The 27410-nt window shown below is 37.6% G+C and overlaps 2 protein-coding genes across 2 annotated transcripts in view; one reads left to right on the top strand and one right to left on the bottom strand.

The window, feature by feature from the left end:
• The window catches only part of LOC137402089 (PDZ domain-containing protein 8-like), a 67646-nt gene extending 53687 nt beyond the window's left edge, over positions 1-13959 (bottom strand). Inside the window, exons 1-5 of the mRNA XM_068088553.1 lie at positions 13916-13959; positions 12832-13077; positions 12323-12438; positions 6418-6592; positions 3373-3549 (exon numbers count right to left, since the gene is read on the bottom strand). Of these exons, the coding sequence (XP_067944654.1) occupies positions 3373-3549; positions 6418-6592; positions 12323-12438; positions 12832-12987 (624 nt within the window). The 5' untranslated portion in view covers positions 12988-13077; positions 13916-13959. The remainder of the gene's footprint in view (positions 1-3372; positions 3550-6417; positions 6593-12322; positions 12439-12831; positions 13078-13915) is intronic.
• A 289-nt stretch (positions 13960-14248) lies between these two features.
• On the top strand, positions 14249-25918 carry LOC137401769 (2-oxo-4-hydroxy-4-carboxy-5-ureidoimidazoline decarboxylase-like). The gene is made up of 3 exons (XM_068088252.1): positions 14249-14440; positions 23460-23613; positions 25441-25918. Exons 1-3 carry the CDS (start codon positions 14257-14259, stop codon positions 25619-25621), a joined length of 519 nt encoding a protein of 172 aa, XP_067944353.1. The 5' UTR covers positions 14249-14256; the 3' UTR covers positions 25622-25918.
• The last annotated feature ends 1492 nt before the right edge of the window (positions 25919-27410 follow it).

Genomic DNA, 27410 nt, shown 5'->3' with positions numbered 1-27410 from the left:
CCTTTCAATTCACGTGAGAACATACGTGACAAGACGATAACCAAATTCCGTGGTTACGTCATCGAAATAAAGAGATTCTAATCTACGGTGGCTTTTCGTTCTTTAGCTTTTAAGAGCTTGTAATCACATTTCCACATATTTGGCACCTACAACACAACAGAGTAAGACATGGCGAATCTTTTGATACCAAATAACTGTAACGTGAATTTGGTTGCAAGTCAACCTTTAATGGATATTAATAGAAGCTGTGAAGGTGGCGATACCGTTATGCATGTTAGCTGAACACCAGTATTCTCCTATTGGGTAATTTGTGATCTTTGAGCAATCTCGTCACAGACCATTTTGACATTAGTTACCACGCTGATAGTTATGATATCCAATAGATTCTAATGTTACAGAATTGACAGTGATCCAATGAAGTCGACTGTTACAGACGTGACAGTGATCCAATGATTTCCAACATTACAGAATCCACAACGATCCAATAAATTCCAAGGTTACAGAATCCAATGGATGCCAATGTTACATAATTGGACAAAAGCATAAAGTTGTCAAAGTTCTTATTTTAATCCCTCCCTGATCATTTTACGTCATCACAATGTCAATTGGCTGCACAGTTTAGCCAAGTATTGATATCTGTTCATTTACAAACAATTTGCTAGTAGAAGTTTACCAATCAAAGATTGATGTAAATTGACACTGAATGTGTGCACTCCTCTTAATTTTTTGTAAAATTACCTTAATTATGGACCATTAACTGTGAAAAAGTAGTAAGATGAAGGAGAAAAGTTGTCGTTACAAACCAATAATACTACAGTTATGGCAGACATTGAATCAAGAAGTTGTGTATAATTTTTTTGTTTTTGAAGGGCCAATAGGGTGAGTTTAGGAGGATCTTGGAATGGATTAGGCAATTTACAGATACTTCACTGTTCGTATAACCTAAAATCCCTACACAGTGCACCTCCCGAGTTATGACGTCCCTGTTCTACAGTTTTTTCGCCTTCCAGTGTCGAACACGATGTTTTTCGTCTCCTTGTTACAGGTTTTTTCCGCCATACGACATCAACGAAAATCTCGAACTAAATTTGACAATCGGTGTGCAGAATAATGAAAATGCTGATATGCTATTCACCTGATTAACTCCCACAACGCCTGAGAGAGATCGATGCTCGCTCTCGCTCTCACTCTTTCACAGTTCAGCATTTTTTGTGTTTCGTAAATGCTTGATATTGCGCGAGCGAAACAAAAATTAGCAAAAAGTCAGCGAAAATGAAAACTTATTGTGCACTTTTATTAGTTCTATTGTACTTGTGTACTTCTGCTATGCCAATTTTTTACCAGGTGACAGGTTCTCATCATTACTGGGTTCAAATGAAGTTCATTCTAACAGGTTCTTGGGGAGAGTAACCTCTTTGACATTTGCTTTCTCTGAATCAATAAATGGGCAAACAAAGCTAAGGTGAAACACGAAAAGGCTTTACAACAAAAAGCAAAAATGGTCAGTGTGCTTTGAACCAAAGCTATTATTCAAATACATGATTATAAAACGCAGGCACCTTGAAGACACTGAGCTCATAAGTGACCACAACTGTATTATAAATATGCCAGAGTTATGACATAGGTTATTCCTAGGCAGTGCTAACCGATGACAAAAGACTATCACAGCGTCTTGAAAGGCTGGTTTTGCATACCATCATTTGATATACAGTAACATTCAAAATCAAAGTGATTTCACTTGTGGGTGCTTTATTGTGCATTGAATAAAATATATATGTTGTTCAATTAGGGCTCCCACCCCGCACCTCACCTCGATGTCAAGTTCTTATCACTTTCACTTATTTTAGGGTCCATGACTACGGTACTTTCACAATAGGTTAAGGGGGGTGTAAACCTTCAATATCAATTTACAAGGATTTTTGCTTTTTATTAACTTTCGCTATTGAGAAGCCGATGTATCGGCGGCTTATCAATAGGGTTTCACTTTTTTTTATTCATGAAGCTTACGTGTTAGCTAGACCAATCAAATTTTGTGTCTAACGAAACAACCTTGTTGCTAATCACGTGCAACCAATCGAAAATCTTTTTTGCTAAGTAGTTCCATTTCTAATTATTTTTCAAGACGGGACAACCAGATCGCTATCGTCATGGCAATAAGAAACTCACTGCGTTTGTTCAATGCAAAGGAAGCGTCAGAATTTTTGCGAGAGTAGGATTCACTAAACGATTTTATACCTATCTTGTAGCAAATTCTGTTCTGAATATGATGCATTTTACACTAAAACAGTATCTGCATTAATTCTTGACATATTGCATAAATACTAGCGGTATATTGATGTTTTGAAAATCCGTTTGATTAATTTGGTCAGAATAGCAATTTTTGCGTAGTAGTAAAAAAGGTAAACTACCAGCAAATTGTTTGTAAATGAGCAGATGTAAAATCTTGGCATTTTTTATTTTGCACTTGAACTCAGCATTCTCGTCGTTTTTCAAATGCTTGCCATGTTGATCTCTCACAAACATTATGTTTTTACATTTTTATTTTAGATATCAAAATAAAATATATGGCTCAAATACTTAATAAAACTGCAGGCTTCAGCGAATGATCTAGACACTGCAACTGCTACTCTGGCCATGATAGTAATTTGCTATAATAAAAATCACAATGACAGTCGAGTTAATTTACACAAAATTTGTTTATTAACTTGGGAAACTTTTGATTTCACACGCACACCCCAGGCCTTGTCATGGAAAAAATGCATTGACCCCTGCTTGTGCTACCACAGTCACCTCAAGTGTGTGTGCACGCTTGTGATTCCAATATTGGTGATTCAATGCAAAAGTATTAAAAACTTCTTGGTGGCGATATTGCAATTCTTTGGTCTCATATAAGTCTTCGTGATGATCATGACAGAGTTTTTTAACGCTGGCAGGCAAACTGAAACTGCATGCGATGAATTTTCTCATTAAAGTTCATGAATTTGACAATATAAACACATACCTGGCATATGAAAAAGAAAAATCTGATTACATTTCGTTTACGTTTGAAATATAAATGCTTGTAGCGATGGCAAGGGTGATAAATCCGGAATCTGGGATTTCCTGCCGGCTAACATTATTCAAGCATTGGCTCACCATTGAGGCGATTAAAACATTTGTGTATACATAAATTGTTTTTTTCAATTCTGTGAATGATGCAATATCCCAATGGTATCAAAACAGCATTTTAATTGGGAATTGGCTTTGTCGATTATAATCTTGAAACATCCTGGCAGTCAGACCACCTCAAACATCAAAAAACAACAGCTAATGATGGCAAAATATCGACTAAAACTTGATGTAAATTCATCTTAGCACAAAAGAGGTACATACAGAGGTAAAACTGAAGGACCAGTTGGTGTAAGGACGTCTTGTGAAGAGAAGTCGACTTCGGCCGATGAGCGAGCGGAGCTTGCATGTTATCATGACGCTTTTGTCAAAAGAGACTAGAGCTTCAAGAGACATCTCGAGCTCTCCATCGTACGAGACGTCTAAGGTAACATCTACCGTCTGCAATGAACCAACAACATAGCACACTTACATACTACGTAACTGAACAGTAGTATAGCATCTGTTCATAGCCCTCAGTGTTATGACAAATCTGTAATCGATTTATGGTCTGGCAGCATTATCTGAAGATGACCAATGACAGGCCATCTACAATTAACGATTGACCAATAGTATTTCTAGATGGTTTTCAAAATACAGATGACGGTGAATATTTCTTTTTTTTCTATTTCAGCGAGTGTATGCATCACAGCAATATATACTGTGATAATGAGGGAAAAATGAACGAAGTTGGAATATAATCCTACAGGTCTGTAAATGAAAATACCCTAATTGTGCCTATTACGTGGTCCTTTATGTTTACTTATAGTAATGCAATTAAAATTGAAGATACAATTTGACAAGTTCATCACATCGACATTATGTACTGATGAGTGCAAAAGAAAGCGCAACGCCATTTTGCTGATGTACCTACCGTCTGTACGAAAGCTTATAAAATATGTAAAAAGCGTGAACAAGCTATGCAACTAAGCAATGTACAACATAACACTGTATTTTTTCTATAAACAGCGAATTGGAACACATCTGTGGTCTATAATCAACCAATGGTATAGCATCTACAATTGCAATACCATTTACAACTACCGAATAAAACTCCTTTATGATATTTCAACTGCCACAATCGACCAATGGCATTGCATACAGAGGTACTAATCGACCAATAACATTTCAGCTACTAGCTTAAATTTGACCAATGGCCCAACAACTACTGGCCATAACCAATCAATAATAATCTAACCGTTAGCTAGAATCAACTAGTACAGTCTAACATGTCTGCTATCTTGTGACAGCCAAATTGGATCACAACTGCACTTTCTTAAAGGTTGACTTGCAACAACATTCACATTACAGTTATTTGGTATCAAAAGATTCACCATATTTTACTCTGTTGTGTTGTAGAAACAAATTATGTGGAAATGTGATTACAAGCTCCTAAAAGCTCAAAAACAAACAGTTAATCGTCTCCATCACAAAACCGCCGTAGATTAGAATCTCTTTTCAAAATGGCTCAAATGGGATGTAGTTGTACAAGATGGTTTCTGTTTACATTTTCATGCAACCTCATTCGTCGAAATTTTTTCACAAATATACTTCACGCATTCAATAAAACCATGTCTATTGTTCTTACGCGTCTGTTTTATCATCATTGTAATGCTGTCATTTTTAGCACTGATATCTCGTAACTTACCGTAAAAATTCGTTTAATTTTTTAACCTTAGCTTGAAGGAGTACATCCCATTGTCTGATAATCATGACGAGCCTGTTAGTCACCTGTGATATTCGAAAAGTGCTGCAGAAATTATTTGCGAAGTATTGAGTCACATGATCAGATTACGACTAGACAATTAGACCAAGTCAAAACAAAACTGTAAAGTAGCAAGCATCTATATTTGATACACGGGGTCTTCGGTAAAACCCGAAGTGTTTGTCATAAACTAGTGCTACGAGAAATTTTATACCGAGTCTTTTATTGACCTTTCAATTCGCGTGAGAACATCACATGACAAAACGATAACCAAATGTAATGACAACGTCAGAGAAATAAACTGATTCCAAATAACTGTAATGTGAATTTTGTTGCAAGTCAACCTTTAACTAAAGTTAGTCATAATCAACAAAAGTTGATACAATGAGGTCAATGAAAAAGACTGATGGATGCTTTACACAAAGAGTGTCCATAATTATTGCACGCCTGAATCGTTTATACAAGCATGTAGTGTTAGGATTTACATTGAATTAAACTGACTCAAGTCAAGGGAGATAAACCCTAATTAATGTTCTTATATCTTCCATCCGCTGTCCATGACCCAAAATAGATCGACATAATAATTGAGCGACTTAGCTAAATGGTAAACCCATGATATTTGTTAAGTCAGACTCAAAAAGGCAGTCTGTTTATGTTTCAACTTATAACGCATCATTGTAGAAGCCAAAATTTGAATACTATGCATTTTTCTTTATCTTTTTTCGTTCCATCATTTACAAAATGTCTGGTTATTTGAAATATATACCGTACTTTTCGGACTATTAGCCACTACTTTTTTCTGATGTTTTGAGCCATGCGGCTTATATAAACGTGTGGTTATTCTGTGGTTTCTTCTATCACCGCTAGGGCGCATTAACCAGAATCTCCGGTTAGTGCGCCTCTAACGGTGAAAGAAAAAAATGAAACAATGCCTTACGGTACTGTGTCGTTAGGCACTGGGTTAAAAAGCATCGATTAATACGGAACAGTGCCTAACGGCAATGCTCCGTTTTAACTAGCACAGTTGCTGCTGTATTAAAAAGCCCCGTCCTGAGTTATGCGGCCTATACAAAGGTGCAGCTTAAGTATTGTTTGATTATCGTCTTTTTAAATAAAGCAGATGCGGCTTATATAGGGGTGCGATTAATAGTCCGAAAAGTACGGTAATAACGTCATTTACTGCTCTGCATCTTGGACAACGACAAGATTCCAATTTCAAAGTCAAATTTTTTGCATTTACTCAACAGTATCGACAATTAAAACGGTATAGCAACAATAGTATGCTACAGATGCATAGTATGTACAAATGCTTACCGATCTTTGCAGGCATGTTCTCAGCACTCAGATATATTTTGCCTGACCTTTTAATAAATCGACCCTTCGGTAATTTGACATGAGTCATGAACAGCGGTTCAACGTATTAATAAAAACAACTTATTCCAAGCCTTCAACTAAAGTAAAAAGCTAGAATTGCAATAGCAAACGTTCATACTTGATATGGTCTGCATAAATCGTAAAAGCAATGCTTTTGGGCTGTAAGAATAACTCTTGTTCTAAAAACTCACCTCAAGTTGACCTTGAGAATCAACTTTAGGTTCCGTGTTAACCTTAACAATGTGAATAGTTGGAAGGCTTTTGCCAAGGTTGAAGCTGCGTAGTTTGAGATCTCTCAGCACTAGACGGAGGGCGGCATGCTTCTTCAGGTCTCGTAACTCTATCTCAACCTTCTTACGAAACCAGCTATCAAAGAGTAAAAGCATTGATCACTGGTTAATTGAACTTATTGTTAGGCTTTTCAAACCACTAAGGTCGATATAAGGATGATGTAATAGCTAATATAGTTATTAAATACAAACTGAATGTAATGTGTTGAAACTAGCGTCTTAGGATTGTGTTTGTCAAAATACTGTAGCAACACTAGTTTTAACTTTAGCGGTATGTTCAAAATCTCTGTGATAACAGGCCTATGTGTATGAGGTACATGTATGATGTACGTGTATGATGTATGCAAATGAGGTAATAGTATGAGGTAAATGTACGAGGTATGTGTACAGCAATCAGCTTTCATTTATGGAAGTGTTTGGGTATACAAGCCTTTAAAGGTTGTTGATGGCCTGGGAATCCGTAAACCAATGGGGCAGCAAACCTTTAATTCTCAGTGAAGAACTGAGCGCTTTTTACAAAAGACAACATTATTCAAAGAAAAAATTATTTGTTAGAATTTTTAGTTCTGTACTTATCTTAGTTCAAGGATGACAGACTTTATTAGAGCAAATGAAAAGATTATGAGGGAGTGCTTTAAATCATTGACAGAATGAGCCTATTGATTGCTGCAAAGTGAAAGAGTAACAGATTGTCAAAAAGCTGTTGTTCTATGACAAAATGTTTTATATTTTATAATAAAAAAGAATGTGCCAGTCAGTTGAACCAGAAACTTTTGGATCAAGAAACAACAGTATTGAAAGACGCTGCAATTGCGTAGAGGGACTAATCCCTTGAGGCATTACCACTCATTCGATTATGTCATACAGTGCCCCTCGGGTTACGATTATGTCATATAGGTAATCTTGTTTACTAACTCACTAAAACCTAGCAACAAAATGCTGAGCTTCATGACAGTAATGTTCAATTCGAAAAGATACACGTCGCTTCGAATTGAAAGTGTTACACCTACGAATTTTTGAGCCTCGAAGTTGTGGTTTTGATCGTAAGAATGAGGAGGACGACTTTACATGATACGCAGGAGTGGTCGCACAACTCGCAATTATTCGTAGCTGACGAGTTTACACGCTACAAAGAAATTGTCAGACAACTCGGTGTTTTCTATATTAGTCTGTTGCGCTTTTATTTACAACGGGGCGCATATTTTATATCGCGTCTGACACTCATAAAATGCGTCTAAAGTCAAATGTCCATGTCAAAGCGTGTAAGAAATTTTTCTTTAAAATTCGGCGTTAACATTTTTTAATTTGGAGATAATCCTTTTAAGACACATGCATTAAACACAGAGCTGCGTAGGGATGCTGCAAGGACATCACTAATAAAGACGATGAAAATCCAACCTCCGATCGCAAAGATTTGTGCAATAATACGAATATTGATGTTTACATCATACGAAGTACTTCGTAGTTGATACGATGTTTTCAAAGATACCCCTCTTGAAATGAAGGTTTGAATCGCTTCGAAGAATTAAAGATTCAACGACTTAAACCATTTACATGCTACGAAGATGAAAAATACGACAAAACTTCATAGCGTGTCACACTTGTGCATGTTTCTATTGTGTGGAGGATGCGGATTTGGAATTGTGCACACATTGAGTTGCTATGTAATAAGTGTTTCATTGAAAATTTGCATGTTGCAGATTAATGTCAGCGCTTTGTTAAAAAAGATATTTATTTCTAGGCAAGAAGTCATAGTGGCGCATTTGGAACTGCCTAAATCGAAATAAGAACGAATGAAGTGTAGAAAATGTTTAAAATGGAATAGCTTGCGCGACATTATTTTGCGCATCATTTGCAAGTTCCATGTCTATTTTTCGCAGGCATTTGGTAAAAGTTTGCGAGTAGCAAAACATGCTTGACTTGTAGATTAGCGCCGTTTCCTTTTCATGGATGACGCAGACTTGTGGAGTAACCAGACTTGCGGAGTAACCAGATTGTGGAGTAACCATACTTGTGGAGTAACCGGACTTGTGGAGTAACCAGACTTGTGGAGTAACCAGACTTGCGGAGTAACCAGACTTGCGGAGTAACCAGACTTGCGGAGTAACCAGACTTGTGGAGTAACCAGACTTGCGGAGTAACCAGACTTGTGGAGTAACCAGACTTGTGGAGTAACCAGACTTGCGGAGTAACCAGACTTGCGGAGTAACCAGACTTGCGGAGTAACCAGACTTGTGGAGTAACCAGACTTGTGGAGTAACCAGACTTGCGGAGTAACCAGACTTGCGGAGTAACCAGACTTGCGGAGTAACCAGACTTGCGGAGTAACCAGACTTGCGGAGTAACCAGACTTGCGGAGTAACCAGACTTGCGGAGTAACCAGACTTGCGGAGTAACCAGACTTGTGGAGTAACCAGACTTGTGGAGTAACCAGATTGTGGAGTAACCAGACTTGCGGAGTAACCAGACTTGCGGAGTAACCAGATTTGTGGAGTAACCAGACTTGTGGAGTAACCAGACTTGTGGAGTAACCAGATTTGTGGAGTAACCAGACTTGTGGAGTAACCAGACTTGCGGAGTAACCAGACTTGTGGAGTAACCAGACTTGTGGAGTAACCAGACTTGCGGAGTAACCAGACTTGCGGAGTAACCAGACTTGCGGAGTAACCAGACTTGCGGAGTAACCAGACTTGCGGAGTAACCAGACTTGCGGAGTAACCAGACTTGCGGAGTAACCAGACTTGCGGAGTAACCAGACTTGCGGAGTAACCAGACTTGCGGAGTAACCAGACTTGTGGAGTAACCAGACTTGTGGAGTAACCAGACTTGTAGAGTAACCAGACTTGCGGAGTAACCAGACTTGCGGAGTAACCAGACTTGTGGAGTAACCAGACTTGTGGAGTAACCAGACTTGTGGAGTAACCAGACTTGTGGAGTAACCATGTCATGGAAACATAATGACACTATGACACGAGTGGTCGCATTTAGCAACAAATACATATCATCACTACATGGGTGATCACCATGTGACTAGCTAAAAAAATTTTTTTCTGGAATGCTCCTAGAGTAAGGAAAGCCATCTGGCTCGGGCAAATACAGATGCCTAAACTATCAGGTAGCCAAAAATAATGCAGATGGTGATGTTATGTGAGTATAATGAAAAAGCTATTGTGTATTCACCAGTATAGCCTAATATTTACCAGAACAGCTTTGTGCCCTTCACATAGCTTGCTTGAAAATTAATGATAGCTTACATTTAACATTACCAATATTTTCCTGATTTATATTTTATAATTAGACTTCATATACTTTCTTACAGTCTTATTAAAAATGAACTTACACAATATATTAGTAGATTTTATCAGAAATTATTGATACTTTTCTGTTATTTGAAATTGTCAGGATTAACTGCAGGATGTTTCAAGATTAAAATCAACAAAACTTCATCACAATTAAAATGCTTAGAATAAAAAAGTTTGTGAAATTGTGTCACTAGTTGTTATCATTGCGATACTTGATATCAGCTATTGCTCTCAAGTTGCAGTGTTACAAGTCTCTGTTCTGTCGGTCTCTTTGCCACTATAGACGTCTTAATCGCACTTTGGCTTGATCTGAGAATCTTAACCGAGATCAAGTTTTACCGATTTTAATCTTGAAACATCCTGGCAGTCAGATCACCTCAAACATCAGAAACAATCGCAAATGATAGAAAAATGTCGACAATCTCTGATAAAATCAATTAACACGTTGCATAAGTTCCAGTTTAGGAAGATGGTTTTATGAAGCGCAAACTTCTAGACTTTGAACTAAATCAAATTCGAAATGCTCTGAATGTTTGGAAGGATATTTTCAATGCAACAAGGAAAGAGCATGCAGTACCAACAGAGTTATGCAAGTCTATTGTATAGACAGCCTTATGCAAATATAAATAATGGATATGCGGTATATGCCAGTGTTCATTGTCTGTAACTTCTAGAACAACTGCTCTAGTGACCCAATTCTACTCTACACATATCATCAGTGTCCAAGGCAAGAAATAAACTGGGCAACTGATGATGAGGTAATCTGAGACAAACCATCAAATCCCATATCCAAACAAATCCTGAGAAGATATTACCTAACTGCTTCTCTATACCGTCAAGCAGAGATACCCAATTAGAGTTGGGTGAAATATGCGCCCTAAAATGTGCGTGCTGTTGTGCATGCAGTTGTACATGAATACAAAAATTTGACCTTTAAAAGAGGAATTTCTTACTATGACGTTTATTCAACAGATCCTTTGAAAAATGCTATTCTTAAAAGATCTCGGAAAGCAGTGAGTAATGTATGACTCGTGTTCAAGATTGCACGTTGTAAGGTAAAGTAGATACTTGCAGTGGCTACACACCAGCGCTACTAAACAATGCATCGCGTCGGCAAATAGATTGACCAATGAGAATTAACCGCAGTTGTGTGAAGGCCGTGACATCCTTGTTCAATTTCCTACCAGCGTTCTTGAAATATGGACATGATATTTGTATTGTAACATGGATCAACAATTAGTGGTAGCGAGAGCGAAAAAAGGTGGCTATTAACAATACAATATTTTGCCAACCACATGACAGACATTAACAATGAAAATAACCAAGCATGAAAATATTCAAGTTCATGACATAAGCAAAACTATAGAAAAAAGATTATGACATTTAATTACCACAAGAGATTACCTGAAATGTTTTATAAACATATAAAACATATGCTCGTGATTTTTTTATATATGTTAAAAGTGAAAAGATCCTTGCTGTTTGTCCTAAGTCCTGTTGTTAACATTGTTTGAAAGCCAATCTTGAATGCAACGTATTCCAACGCTCATATTGGAAAGGAATAAAATTGAATTGAGATCACTATAATAGACGATTTCAACCATCCACAAATGCATCAGCTTTATTTTTGCTGACGAAGACCAACATGTTCATTTCCACGTGATGTGTCAACAACTCAGTACCGATGTCACAAAAAACATGTTTTGTGGTGTGTGTAGCCAGACTTTCAGTTCTACATCAAAAAATTAGTCTAACTTGTCTTTAATTTTAAACTGAAACCCAAAAAACTAAATATTGCTACACCTTAGATACAATACTAAAAATCCATAGAATATTTCCACAATCATATGATCAGCAGTTTTATAGCTAGGCAACAACCTTTAGTTTCAGCAAGACAAACAACAAGAAACCATAAAACTTGGTTACATTTCATCTTTTGTAAAAAAATATTGACGTCGATGGAGAATATAGTAGCAGCGTGAAAATGCAGTGTTCAATATGTCAGCTTTTTATACCATGATTCTTTGAGCACATTAGAATTGCAAGTAAAGTTTTTATCAAAATACAAAACTCACTAATGATATAAAAGCCAATGACATCTGGCAACACCTACAGATGTCCATTTTGTTTCACTGGTCTATTGATATTTGATCTCAGCCAATGGATGCTGTCATGAATTCAGACCAATTTGAAGAAGGTATGTGATTGTTAATATCACACTTGTCAGCAGAAGTTGATGCTCAATTAAGGTCGCAAATCAATATAAAATAGAGATGTCAAATAAGATTTCTTGAGTATATGCATTACAAATTGAACATGCTAAGAATTTGCGCTAAACATCAAGCTTAATACTGTTCAGTGTCCAACAGAATTTCTTTTGAGGTTCTGAGCCTTTTCAATTGTAATTAACACATTGTGAGTTTAATGGATTTTAACACACTAAAGATTTCACTGAAAAGAAAATGATCTGAGAGTCATAGTCTTAAGGAAGCATAAACACACACCTGCGCAAGCTGTCAGAGTTTTTGAGCTCCTGGAATAAAAACATAAGTAGTACATTGATGCCGAGACATGCTCGTTCCGGTTTCTCATTTCTGGCAGCATAGAAATCTTTAAGAGTCTGAAATCATCACATAGAAAGAAATACATTATATATGGATCTCATTTAGTTGTAAAACAGTAGAACAAAGTCTTAACCTTCTATCTGAACATTACACTGCTTTAAAATAAAAAATTTGGTTTCCCTTCAAACATACAAGCAAATGGAAAATTCTCCTAAGCCACTATATGAGCCTATACAATGAGAATTTTGAAACTAGAAGCAACTAAAAAGGTAGGAAAAATTACTGACTATATAGTTGAAGCCGCTAAACACCAACATTATTTATCATTTGTGAGTTGAAAGTAAAGATCTAAGGTCAAAGTGAGCCAATGTTAATTTAATTCTAAATTCTACATTCTAAAAAAGCTGGCACTACGAACAGAACCCTGAAGTACAAATATATAGGCTTACCTTTGGTATGATGGAGGGAGAAAACTGGTTAATGTTCAAGGGGGTGCGTAAATTGAAGCCCTGGTAATCATTGGTCAGATGCACAATGAGTGCAAGCAAGATGGCCAATGCACAAGCAACTCCAGATAAAAATCCAAGTAAAAATATTGGAAACATAATCTTATAAGCAACAGCTTTCTGTCAGCTTTCCTGCCTTGAATGCTTTATAGGATAAAAGGATTGTTCTTTCTTCATCCCAAATTTATGCTAAAAGAAACCAGCAAATGATTGTTTGTGTTTCAAACTGTCTCGTGTTGTGTTTATTTAAATGTAAAGCTTTGCAGTAAAATTACAATTTTGAAATAAGCAGCAAATGTCATTAAAAAATTTTACCTGTTTTTTAACTGATGAACTCCAAAGCTCTTACCTTAGAGGAATAAAAAACATCTAGCAACACAAAAGAGTTTTTAAATGTTATGACAACACAGCTAAACTAATTTTAAAAATATGAAAACCAGCAAATGTCCCACAGAAAACAACGAGTTATATTCGTACAGTTTGATAAGCTCTTATTTTTCTAACGCAGAGAAATACACAGCGTCAGACACCATGAGAGTGAAGAAGCTCTACAATGTTGAACTTGAAAGACAAGAACAGGGACCATCATCATACTAACTACAATTGTGTTGTTTAACATATTCAAATAAAAACTGGGTATTTCTATAAAAAGCCTAAAGAAATGAAAAGTTGAAGGACAATTTCGTATAAGATGTTTTAACATATATATATGTATATATCCAGCTGTGACTTCGCATTAACTGTTGGTCGTAATTATTTACGCTAAATTTGCCAATACTGTTTTACAACTAAGATACAAACTATAGTATTTCTATTGAATCACCCATATTTGTAAACACAGAAGGTTGTTTTAAACAAAAGACCATTGTGTATTGCTAAATGTATATAATTGTTTACAATTATTATTGATATATGACACAAAAGATTAGGACAAGTTTGCCCATTTACGATAAACCTGTTTGAGATCTTACCTTTAAACAAAATTATTTGCATTTATCCAATTTACAATCTTGGCTCGTTATGTTACCTTTTAAAAATGAACAACATATTATACATGTACGTCCTTTTAGCGTTTTCACGATCGCCCACAATACGCCCGCAAGAACATTGTCGATGGCCTTCGCCTTTCTTAGTACCAGCGCCAGCTGTTTCCGGGTGAATCTTCTCACCTTTATTTGCGAGACGTCAACGTATAACCCGAAGTGTGTAAGATGATGTTGTAACAATAACAAAAATACGTTAGCATATTTGGCCACACCGAAAACGTATAATTCAATAGTGTCAGCCACTTTTGTAAGATGCTTTTTATTATATGATGCCACATTTTCTGAGACCATTTGGTGTGACACCACGCCCACAATTTTAGAGATGATCATGTTAACCATTTCAGAAGCCAGTCAATTAGATTTTGGCGATTTTGTGGCCACATTTGAGAATGTCGTAGAAAAGTGCCCTGTTGTGGTGGCGGGAGTATATGATGATCGACCGTTTGAAAGTGTTGACACGTTTCACAAATCTATCACGACGTTTGTAAAAAATCTTTGTCAAAAAGGTAATGCTTCGGTTTAGTTAAAGTACATTAGCTTCATGCTAAAGACGCACGAAATATATTATATGATGTAAGTTCTGAATCTTGTTGTACTAATCTTACTAAATGCCTCTCAACTTCAGCTCTGTTGTGATACTCTCCTTTATTCACCAAGCATACGTAGCTTACTAACTCCAGCAACACAATGCTCCTAGCATAACTCATCAACAGCAAAAACAGCTACGAAAACCACAGCATAATTGCTTTACAATAACATACCATAACATACCTTAGGCAAGACTAACTAATGACGAAAACATATCGTGATTACTTTAATAGATGATGGAGTGTGAGTCAGCGCTAAAACAATTATAAATGACAGACCTAATCCTACTACGCATATGATAGGTATTCCAATTCACACTCTCCCCTGATCTCTAGATCATATTAATGTACCTGCAATGTCAGTAAAGAACAATATCATTCAAGTAAGGAGGTAACCTTCTGTCTCTCCCTAGGGGTAAAGTATCGTTCTCACGTAAATCACTGTCACTATTGCTCTCACTATTGTCAGTATCATTGCTGGGCTCACTAACATCAAAGTCACTGATTTGGTCATCACTATTCTCTACGCAATATTCTACAGTTCCATTGGTCACCAGGCGGTCACAACTCTGTGATATTTGTGAGTCAGCTATAACAGGTCTTACATCGGCCACGTGTCTATTTATACCTTCCACTTCGATTACATGATCTGCTACCACTCTTGTCATTTTAGCTTGCTTCCATGTCGTATCAGTTTGCATATTCCTCGGTTTTACATAAACCACATCGCCCGCCTGATAGGGACTAGCTTTTGTATCCCGCAATTCTCCTGGTAACCCAATAGCCTTGGGCGCTCCTAATAGCCTGGCCTCATACTGATACACATTAGCTGCAGGAACTATATTGTCAAAGTTGGGTGAGTTGTTGTACCAGTAGACCATGTCTTCCACCCGACCACCAGTTCGGGCAACCATTCTTTTAATTGTACGGTGGTTGCGCTCTATTACGCGGTTTTCTGAATGTTTATACGCACAACAGAACACCTGCATTATCCCCCACTCTTTGAAAAATTGAGTCATCTCAGAGCTTCTGAAGCATGGCCCATTGTCACATAGCACCTCGTCTGGAGCTCCTCGTTCCAAGAATATTTTATTCAACTCCTTGGCTACTGTGGAAGCAGTTTCATTTGGCAGTCTTCTCCACATAACAAAGCGACTTGGTCAGCAGTCAATCAGAGTCAGGAAAGCTCTTTTATTAACATACGCAATGTCCATTGCCACCCTCTGCCATACTTTGTCAATCGACAGCCATCCGTGATTCCATTTAATTGAGACGGGATCCACTCGCCGACACTGATTGCAAGAATCTACCACCTGTTTCACGACCTTCTCATCCACATTTTGTCCACACATCCTCTTGGCCAAATACAGGGTCTTCTTGACTCCCAAATGATGCTTATCATGAAGCTTTGTTATTTCCTTGGTTTTATCATCTAATGTCACTACAGCTAGGCACGGGCTGTTCAGCTACTTCTGTGATGCCCTGGTTAGCACATCTGCCTTGTTAGATGTTGAAGGCACCAACTGAATAGTCATTTTGATGTGATACTCTATTACCAATTGGGAAATGATCCCGAGTCTTTTCTTGATCACCGTCTCACTCAGGCCACTGACCTTAGGTATTTTACTATCCACTAATATTGACCGCACCCAGCCGTATACACTAGCAGAATCAGTTACGATTTTCAGTTTAGCAATCCCCCAGCGCAGGGCAATATTCAGCCCTTTTATCACTGCTTCCAACTCAGCGACATTGATATGTGACCCATGAACTTTCCTAAGCCATGTAGCATCTTCCACGATATTTCCATCTATCTCCAAACAACAACCAACTGCCAAACTGCTTGCATCACACTACACAACACCTTCTAAAACATTGCTCACACTCCAACGCCCAGTGACTGAATCATGCTGCGAGATTCTCTTCATGACTTCCTTGGCAAACACTCTGACAGGAACTTGAATCTCTTCATCCCATCTTATCTCATTAGTTTGTCGTTTCAGGCAACTGCAGGCAGGTCTCAGCCATCCTGCCACTGGGTAATGACCAATCAACTTCCCAAACACAGAGAATAACTCACGTTTTGTTGGAATCTCCTGTAATATGGGAACTACACCATCTCTGTACCATTTGTACTGGTTATCTGGATCTTTGATTACTCTCAGGCCTAGCACACGGGAGTTGGTCAACAGCACAGGCTCTTTTGTCTCCAAGCCATACTTTGACAAGAGCCATCTGACTTCTTCAGCTGTAACGACACTTTCGTTCACCCAAATTTCATCTATATAGTGATCAGTTCCCTCTGATATGCGGCTGTCTTGGGCGAGAACCTTTGCAATTATCTTTGACATTACTTTAGGGGCAACACTCAAGCCAAAACCCATTCTTTTCATCACATATAGTTGTCCTTTGAACTTCACAAGTTGAAATCTTTGCAATTGTTCTGACACGTGTATTTGTAGGTATGCTTTTCTCAAGTCCAAAATTGAAGCCTGATTGTCTCTTTTACGCCATGCCCATAGTTTTTCTTGGCACACTGCCACATCAATTCTAGGGTTACTCTTTATAAAAGTGTTGAGCTGTCGATAATCCATGACCGGTCTGACCTTTTTTGGCTTGTTTGGCTGCCGTGCAGCCATTAACGGTATAACACCATCTGCTTTGCCATGAACATGGGGGTTAAACTGTTCAAGCCATCCATTGCTTATCCATTGACTTACTTCATCATCAAAGATCTCTCTACAATCATTGGGCACTGCATATTCACTGCACTGGTTTGCCATTGTAGGTTCACCATTTTCCCATTTCCACTCTATCGTCCACTTTACACCATCAAACACAGCTGTAAAGTCACTTTCATCAATCTTCAATTGCTCTGGATCATTTTCTGTCACTGCACAATGCTGTCCTCCGAACCGCACATCATTATTAGTTCCAACATACATTCCTCCCAGCATGGTTATAATGTCCATTCCAATAATCATCTGGGCATCACACACAAGCTGTGGGGCAACCAGGCATCTAGCTGTTACATTTGTATTATTCACCAACAAATGTACTAATACTTCACCACAGCATCTTGTACTTTCACCATTTAGCATTTTTACTACCTTTTGTGGTCCACGTTTTGACAAGCCCAACTCTTGACAAAGCTGACTTATAAGCACAGACTGTTGACATCCAGTGTCCACTAGAGTTTTTATTATGCAATCTTGTATTTTGATGGTGATAAATGGCAGCACCTGACTGATTACTGACGTTGTGGAGGAACATCCGGTGCTGACGCTCCCCCTGACCATTTCCCTGTTGTGCAGTCTCCTTGCCAACTGCACAGTGCTTTGCCAGATGGCCTGGCTCACCACATGTGTAACATACCCGGGGCTTTCTTATCTGTTGCCTAGGAGTAGTATTACCGGGACAATCACGAGCAAAATGATTTGAGCCTCCACAAGTAAAACAACCTCGTTTGTGCTTCATCATCGCACCTGCTGCGCATGCCATCTCAGATGCTTTGGTGCTCAGCATCATTCTTGCTCGAGCTACAAGTTCACTCAAGCCCAATTTTTCTACTGATGCCATGCATTTTAGCTGAATAGAAATATCTATTGGCAGCCCTGCCATGAAAGCACATTTCATGATTGGTTCTGCATCATTTTGCCCCACTAACGCTACTAACCTTCTGATGTAAGCCAGATAAACATCAACTGGCTCACCTTCTTGCAGCACACTTTTTTGCAGTTGCTCATAAGCTGCATAACAATTAACTCCAAAAGCCATCAGCAATGCAGATTTTAGCTTATCAGAATCCTCTTTTTCACTGTCCGGCAGTTGTTTATACACTGCGAAGGCTGCTCCAGCAAGAAACAAGGGCAGAAATGTTTGAAGATCTGTAATCTTTTGTAATTTTCCAACCAGTTCTAGCTTATCCAACCACTCACTGAATTCTCCACTGGAGCTGTCCTCATACTTAGTGATTATATCTGACAGCTTTACTGATGCCATTGTTTAGCCGAAATAGCTTGTAAGTTCTGAATCTTGGTCTACTAATCTTACTAAATGCCTCTCAACTTCAGCTCTGTTGTGATACTCTCCTTTATTCACCAAGCATACATAGCTTACTAACTCCAGCAACACAATGCTCCTAGCATAACTCCTCAACAGCAAAAACAGCTACGAAAACCACATCATAATTGCTTTATAATAACATACCATAACATACCTTAGGCAAGACTAACTAATGATGAAAACATATCGTGAATACTTTAATAGATGATGGAGTGTGAGTCAGCGCTACAACAATTATAAATGACAGACCTAATCCTACTACGCATATGATAGATATTCCAATTCACATATGGTAAGCTTTTTTTGGCAGATAATTTACTAGGGTGTTCAAAATTTGAAACAAGGTTTTACTTAAATCTTCCATTTTGCAGACAATTTATATATTCCTACTATGGTCATTATAAAAGAGAACGATCGATGATGAAGCTACATCGAACAGGCCTGCCAACTCTCGCGCATTGGACGTGAGAAACACGCAATTGCTCCATGCCTCACGCATCTCACGCCCATGTCACGCAATCTGACAGTAGTTATTTGTCTTCAAACAAACAAGACCACTAGCACACGTTTTACTTCATGAGAATCAAATGATTTGTTATTGCTGATTTCCTAGGAGAAAATAATTTTAGCAATCATGCAAGTGGTTCGTCTTAATCAAAGAGTCTAAGTTGTCTAATGTAATGCAGACAGTTGGTTAGAGTTGTCTGCACAACTTTTGAGAATTTTTTACTATTGGTTTATCAGAAGTCAATATTTAGTTGTATGGCTTGGTAGCCTACCATATTACAGTTTTTGTTAATCATCATAGGCATTAATATTTACTTTAGCCACATATGTAGAGAACCGTAAGAAGCTAATTTGAACCTGGGGGAGATTTGAGTTTACACATTTTGGCAATGCTGACCGGATGAGCTCTCCCTTTTGTTCAAATAGTAAAATTATGTTCATAGTTGTACTGTGCCAAGATGGTAACAGTTCTCTCCCTATTAGGTGAGCCTACGCTTGGCATGTCAAGTTTACTAAAAGAAAAAATTAAACTTAGTTTCAACCAATTAACATACATGCTTTACGAGCAGGGTTGTCCTTGATGCTTGACCAGTTTTCCAGCTCATCAACTATGAAGGAACCAATTCTTCACCAAGCTAGTATTACCTTAGCTTATGACTTGACTCAAGGAAAAGAAGAAAATCCGCAAAGACATGTACTAGAAGATAAGGAAAGATTGCATGCATTTAACTTTTACGCATACTGAAAAACAGACTTACACAAAATGACAAAAAGGATTTGTCATTTTGTGTAAGTATTGGTCATGATGTCATGGAATAGTCTCAGCTAGTGGCACCTCTCATTTTCCCTTTAAGTATCATGTCCTGCAAGAAAGTAGGCACGGTAGATCATGGTTCTTCCCTACTTCCTGTAACCATGAATTTTCTTGGCAGTTTTGAACAGCGGTTTGCCATTGCCTTCTGTTTGGTGTTTTCATTAGACAGCATTTGTAGCAAACTGGCTGTTACTTGCAGAGAAGCTCCTCCGCCATTTGCGAGGTTTTGATTTTAGTCCTGCAGGGTTGCTAGCCACCCTCTTCATCCACACTAGAGCACAGATAGGGAAGCTGGTTTAGTCGCCAATGACGTGACCAGATTTGCGCACGAGTAATTGTGGTTAAACCTCTCTTTAGACCTTGAAAAATGAAAGCAATAATATGGATAATATTGAGCCATATAGCTGAATCATGTTGAATCCACTAGAGACATCAATGTGCACAGACATCTAGAGACATCAATGTGCACAGCCGAACAACAAGTGAAAAAATTGGCACTAGATATACTGTAATTTGTGGAAGCAATGCTTTAAATGACACCCGTTTACCATTAGGTGCTCATTTTTAAGAAGGAACGATTTAGAAAATTATAGTTATCTAACACGATGTTATTTAATTGAATTTTGACAGATTTTAAGCATCTCTTCAATTCCAGTCTCAACTTCAAAATGTCTGTCGTTCAGAAGATGATTCGCCATTCCTTTTAGTATTGCGTCCTTTTTATTCTCTCAAGCACGAATGACAAACGAGAACCCAAACTTAGCTTTATATTTACAAATACCCTTAGAAGGAGTTGTCCTGCTATTCCCACAAAATATGAAAAGCTAGAGAGCAAGCTATAAGATGTCTGTGAAATAATCATTTAGTGAAATTAGTTTTAAATATATCATCCTTGAAATAAACCTCAAGTCTAGCCAGCTGGTGTGTAACACAGAACCAACATACCTCAGAACTACAGTTGAACCTCTACATTTTAAATCAATCGTTCCTAGATTTGCTTTTTATGCTAAAACTATTCATAATCTATGGTGAAAATTACCGTAAAGATGTTATTTACTATATTTTGTTTAATAAGTATCAAGGTAGCTAGATGGAAGTAGCATGACACGTGTGTGCTTCACAAGGTAAGAGGTGTTATTTATACTCTCTAAGTATACAAACAACAATAAGGCCAATAGTTAGAGGATCAGATCACAAAGATATGAGAGCTGGAGTTGCTTTCCCTCAAAATGGGTTTCCCATTCACAGCCATGGGCAAGGAGCATAAGACTAACAGGTTTGCTGTTTCGTGATAAGTTTGTTGGAAGACCAAAATCTACTAGAGAGTTGGAGTTACATCCCCTTGAAATGATTGTTAACTTAAGTTTAAATTATTTTATGTCATGTAGGGTGAATATACATGTAAAGTTCATCTGTGGCATCTCTACTCAACCACCGCACTTTCAAAATTGAGCAGAAACTATTTTTGTGATGATCTAAAAGACTCTTTTGTTGATTATTTTGGCTTTTGTGAACTTTCAATCATGCCATGAGTTTGTTCTTGTCGCACACAACAAAAAAATGAACAAAACTGCAAAATTCCCAGTGTTTTTCAATCCTTTCAGCTGTAAGGTTTCACACTTTGCTTATAGTTGAACAAAATTTAGCGGCTTAAATTAAGTTTGTCTATAAAATTTAGTGTTGCACAATGCAGTTCTTTAACAATTATTGAAAAAAAACATTTACATTGCTTTGATGTTGCTCATTGAAATTTGTTACCGCACAATTTTGATGGGCTGTGGTAAAAGTTTAACACTGACTATTTGAAATTTGTGATACGCTTTCCATATTTAAATTGAAATTTATGCATGTTGCACTAAGGGTTATAAAATCTTTAATCAGAGCACAACTCATTTGCTTGAAGGAAAGGGTTACAAAGCCCAGTTAAAAAGATATGGAGGTATAGAAACTGAAGGGAAGAATGCTAAAACATGACAAATAGATGAAAACAATCGAGTTTAGTTGACAATTCCTATTTGCATCAGGGAATTCGATTGATTGTGAAAAAAAATAAATAGCTTTTCATGAAGAAACTTTAAAATGTTTTCTAGCAGCATCATTTAACACATATGTACTGAAATCTTTAATAAATCCAACTTTGTCTATGCGTGTGGCATGTTTGTGTTAGCCTGTGTATCCGCTATGCACTTTGTTGCTGATTTCATCCAAACTTCGCTCGCAGATGCCGTGCCTTCCGCCAGGTCACTAAGAATATTTTGTTTCAGAACTTCGTCTGGTTTCGAGAACAAGCTTTTTTAACGTTTCAGATCACCTCTCTGATCTGAAACCCAAGAATTCGTCTTCTCATGCATCAAGAACAATTGCCTTCAATGAACCTGTTCATGGATCATTGTCGAAAGCAACATCGGAAAAATTGGTTGAAAGTAGTGTATTGAATCTCAACACAATACATTTTCAACACAACACTTTCAACACTTTGTGTTGACAATCTCAACTTTGTGCTGCAAATCTTCAGCGTAAACCTTGCGCTGCAAATCAGCATTTTGTGCTGAGTAATCTCAACTCTGGATCAACTCTTTTCCCGAATGGTATGATCAACTCATCGCGAGGAGAGATGGAGTGTGATCTTTATGTATTGCGAGATAGCTTAATGTTTTGATAAATGAAAGCTCTTAAGGTTTGCAGTAATGCTTACATAAAAATCCTACATCCACTTCAGCAAGTTGCGGCATCAATTGTTAGCTTTTTTACACTTTTTACATGCGACAATATTCTAAATTACTCAAGTCAAAATTGAAAATACTAATTTAAATTAGTTTCTTGGTCTTACTTAAGTCAGATTGAGCGGTTTTATATGACTTTCATGTGACACCGATTGAAAAATTACACCCTCACTTAACTCCAGGTTGACCGTTGTATGTGCTAATAAAGACCCAACAATTTGACTAGATTGATGCAAATGAAGATCCAACAATTTGATGAGATTGATGCAAATGTGTGAATATGATAAATTGAAAAGAAGGTTGTGCTAGCAAGATTTAATTAATAAACTGTCGTGTACCATACTTTTCGTGATTACTACAATTTAGTGGTTCAGTGATTGGCACGCCGATTTATAATCAGTAGACCGGTGTCCAAGTCACCCGAGGACCATTGGTGGCGTTATGAAGGGCATCCACTTACAGATGCCACGCTAGAACTTATAGATCGTGTGCAAAATCCGTCCAAAGTCTGTAGACCAACCTTATTAGAAACCCTCATGGACTTTCTCGCAGAGGTTTTTGGCTATAATCAATCCATGAATTTTGTTTACAGAGCGGTAGCTCTCCAATACATTTGGATAGTTCTTTACGTCGCATTTGCCGAAACATGAATGGAACTTGCTGCGTTCTCAGGATTTCGTAGAAATCTAGTCTTGATAGCATCGCTAAGCTACCAGGTGGCAGTGCAGCAAAATTCTGATTATTCTAAAACAAATGTGCGAATTATTTCAAAAAAAATTATGAACAGGTTTTCCTTAATATGAATACAGTTCTATTCGAACATTGGTAGGTCAAATTGGAATCTTAAGATGCCATCCGGACTTGGCTGGAAAAATCGCAGCGCTTGGTCAGCTGACCACAGAGTCAACAGAGGAGCAGAAGGCTGCTGGACTAGATGACATTACAGATGAAGAAAAAGTTACCATGGATCAGCTCAATGCCCAGTACAGTGCTGCCTACTTCACACTACTCCTATTTCTTAATTAACAAATGACATATACATTGTATCATATATTCTAAGTATTCTGCATTTCTGTTTATTAGATTACTTGTTATCTAAGTTATTTTGGCTTGTACAATCACCCTGTGCCATGCGTAGTGACAATTATGCTGCCTATATATGCACTCTCTCACTGGCAGAGCGTCATTTATGTCGCTTGTGTTAGCATTTATCAAAATCAGTTTTTCATATACATCGAAGCATCAGACCGAGACAAGCAAAAAACTATTTTGTGCAAAATATATTAGAGTGATATAGTTTTTACTTTGCTCAATCATGTTATTTTCAAAGTTTATCGAAAAAATAATGAACAGTTTCAAGCATAGCGATATGAATTTTGCCTACTTAAGCATTTTTTTCGCATCAGTTTTTCATACACGTCGAAGCGTCAGACGGAGATAAACAAGGGACAATTTTATCAAGTACATATTAGATTGATGGAATTCTTACCTATCTTGAGCGTGTTGCTTTCAGAGTTTTGAGCAAATGCCGAAGAAGTTTGGAGTTTGAAAACGGATTTTGGCAAGCAATAAAAATTGCTTCTCCAGATGCTAGTACTTCGTACGCCGCTAGTGAAGAAAATTCTGATCATCATCGATAAACGTTTTAGAGCTTCGAATCAGTGTGTGAACGAGTTTACGCCCATCTGAGTTATTTCAATCTCAACAAACAATAAAAAACCAGTAAAAATAGTTGTAAAACGAAACATAACAAAATAAGTTTTTTATTCAGCAGAGTAATAAATCAATTACATGAGTTGAAATTTGCAATACTGCTAGAGAACTTGTCTGAATACTTGTATACTGTAGGCGGACTGAGCAGAAAAGCTGATTTGTGTCTCATATAGGGCAGATGCACCGAATTGAATAGGTGCTCTTTGCAAAAATTAACTTTAACACTTCTCCGTGACAGTTTGTTTTTCATTTTCTGGCACCACCTTACCACATCATATGTTTCAAATTATAAACTTTCCGTTACTACAATCTTCAGTTCACTATTCCGACTTCTCCGCAATACTATTAGATTACCAACACTCAACTTTTTTTTTTGTATTGGTACTAAAATGAGCCGTTATAAAGGTTTAACATTGCGAAAGAGTTAAATTTCTTTATTAAATTCATATAGTCAAGGGTCATAGTTTCATGGGTCATGTAAAAAGTGACTAGCCATTTTGTTGTGGTCCAATTCTAGTCATGACCTACAGTTGACCTTTGCCTACTCTAGCAGATTCTGATGCCTCAGCGAACTTATCTCTAGAAACTAGCAAATGCGTTGTTCTTATGCTCCTTGCAAATGGCTGTAGTTGTGAGAGGCATGTTAAGGGGATGCAACTCCAACTCTAATATCTCAGCAGATTCTTTAATTACTAGTCTCAGTGTTATGTTCATCATTGGAAGTATACATAACATTTCTTACCTTGTGAAGCGTACACTGTTTCACGCGGCTCACATCGCACCAACTTACTTTACATTGCTTATTTACTAATTTAACTTACTTGTTGAATTACATTTACTTTGGCCATAGATTATGGACGGTTTTAACATAAAAAGCAGATCTAGGAATAAGTTGACTTCATATGTTTAGGTTTGACAGTAGTTCGGAGGTCTGTCGGTTCTGTATTACACATCTGCTGACAAAGCTTGAAGTTTATTTCAAGGACGATGTATTTTAAACTAATTTCACTATATGATTTTATGAACATCTAATAGCTTGCGCTATGACTTTTTGTATTTTGTGGAGATGGCAGGATAACTCCTAATGATATTTGTAGATATAAAGCTAAGTTTGGGTTCCCGTTTGTCATTTGTGCTCGAGAGAACAAGAAAAACGCGATACTGAAAGGAATGGCAGAACGTCTTCTCAATGACAGACATTCTGAAGTGGAGACCGGAATTGAAGAGGTGCTTAAAATCTGTCGTTTGCGATTAAATAACATTGTGTCAGATAACTAGTATATTCTAGAACTTTCCTTCTCAGGAATGAGCAGCTAATGGTAAACTGGTGTTATTTAACACATTGCTCCAGCAAATTATGTCTAGTGCCATATTTTTATCTTCTTCGGCTATGTACATTGATGTCTCTAGTGCGCATTGATGTCTCTAGTGGATCCAACATGATTCAGCTATGTCTTCATATTATCCCTATTATTGCTTCATTTTTCACGCTCTTATGAAAAGCTCAGGTGCTGTTAGCTGAAACTATTCTTTGATGTATTTCTAATTTGCTATAATAAAATCAAATACGAGATTCTGAAATTACCAACATGGAAATAAATGATCAGATATAATATCCGTATATCATTTAGGATAACTTTGAAACAGCTGTATTACATACTCGGTAACCTTTTACCCAAACAGCTATGCAGCAGCATGCAACAGGTGCTGCAACATGGCTGAGGGATCTCCTATACATGTATATAATATGGGTGTCAATTCTCTGCATATAATGTATATGGAGCATCTACATGTATATGATGTATGTAATATTGCAATTGTAAAATAATGGTAATTTTGGTATATCTGTATTAGTAAATCCCACTTTGTCATTGTGTGTGAGTCTGTCCAGTAGTCTGTATGTTCGTTAGTCATCTGTCTGTTAGTCTGTCCGTTTGTCTGTCTGTTTGTCTCATAGTATGGCTGTCCGTTAGTCTGTCTCATAGTATGGCTGTCCGTTAGTCTGTCTCATAGTATGGCTCTCCGTTAGTCTGTGTGTTTGTCTGTCCATTTGTCTGTCTGTTAGTCCGTTTGTCTCATAGTATGGCTCTCCGTTAGTCTGTGTGTTTGTCTGTCCATTTGTCTGTCTGTTAGTCTGTTTGTCTCATAGTATGGCTCTCCATTAGTCTGTGTGTTTGTCTGTCCATTTGTCTGTCTGTTAGTCTGTTTGTCTCATAGTATGGCTCTCCGTTAGTCTGTATGTTTGTCTTCCATTTGTCTGTCTGTTAGTCTGTTTGTCTCATAGTATGGCTGTCCGTTAGTCTGTCTCATAGTATGGCTGTCCGTTAGTCTGTCTCATAGTATGGCTCTCCGTTAGTCTGTGTGTTTGTCTGTCCATTTGTCTGTCTGTTAGTCTGTTTGTCTCATAGTATGGCTCTCCGTTAGTCTGTATGTTTGTCTTTCCATTTGTCTGTCTGTTTGTCTCATAGTATGGCTGTCCGTTAGTCTGTGTGTTCGTTAGTCCGTCTGTATGTCTGTTAATCTGTCTCATGGTATGGCTGTCTGTTAGTCTGCATAAATGCTATTTATTTACACATTTTTGGCGGTTTCATCAAAACATTACACGCATTCGCTCCCTGTCTTCCGCTAGGTTGAAAAAAATATTTGGTTTCAAACTCCCTCTGGTTGTTGAGAAGCAGCCTCTTAAATACCGACCTGCAGGCTATCTGATTGAAAATGGAAGATATCCTGTGCACTGCCAGGCTTACTGCTAGTCATTGAATATAATCATTAATAGTGTTGTTATAATACATTCAAACTTAACTACCTTTCTGTACCGTCTGACAATTAACGTTGCAGATTAATGCAAGCGCTTTGTTAAAAAAGGTAAGGAATTCTACACCAGAAGTCATAGCGGAGCACTCATGTCTGACTTGCACTGCTTTTTGTGCATCATTCGTAAGTGTCGTTTCCATCTTTTGCAAGCATGAAACATTTGATTAAAATATGCGAGTGACAAAACTTACTTGACTCGCGGGCTTTCGCTGTTTCCATCTTGTGGATGACGTAAACTTGTGGATTAACTGCA

This window comes from Watersipora subatra, chromosome 8, assembly GCF_963576615.1.
Source record: "Watersipora subatra chromosome 8, tzWatSuba1.1, whole genome shotgun sequence".
Taxonomy (NCBI): Eukaryota; Metazoa; Bryozoa; class Gymnolaemata; order Cheilostomatida; family Watersiporidae; genus Watersipora; species Watersipora subatra.
The sequence above is the reverse complement of the archived record's forward strand: the minus strand, read 5'-3'. Positions and strand labels throughout refer to the sequence as shown.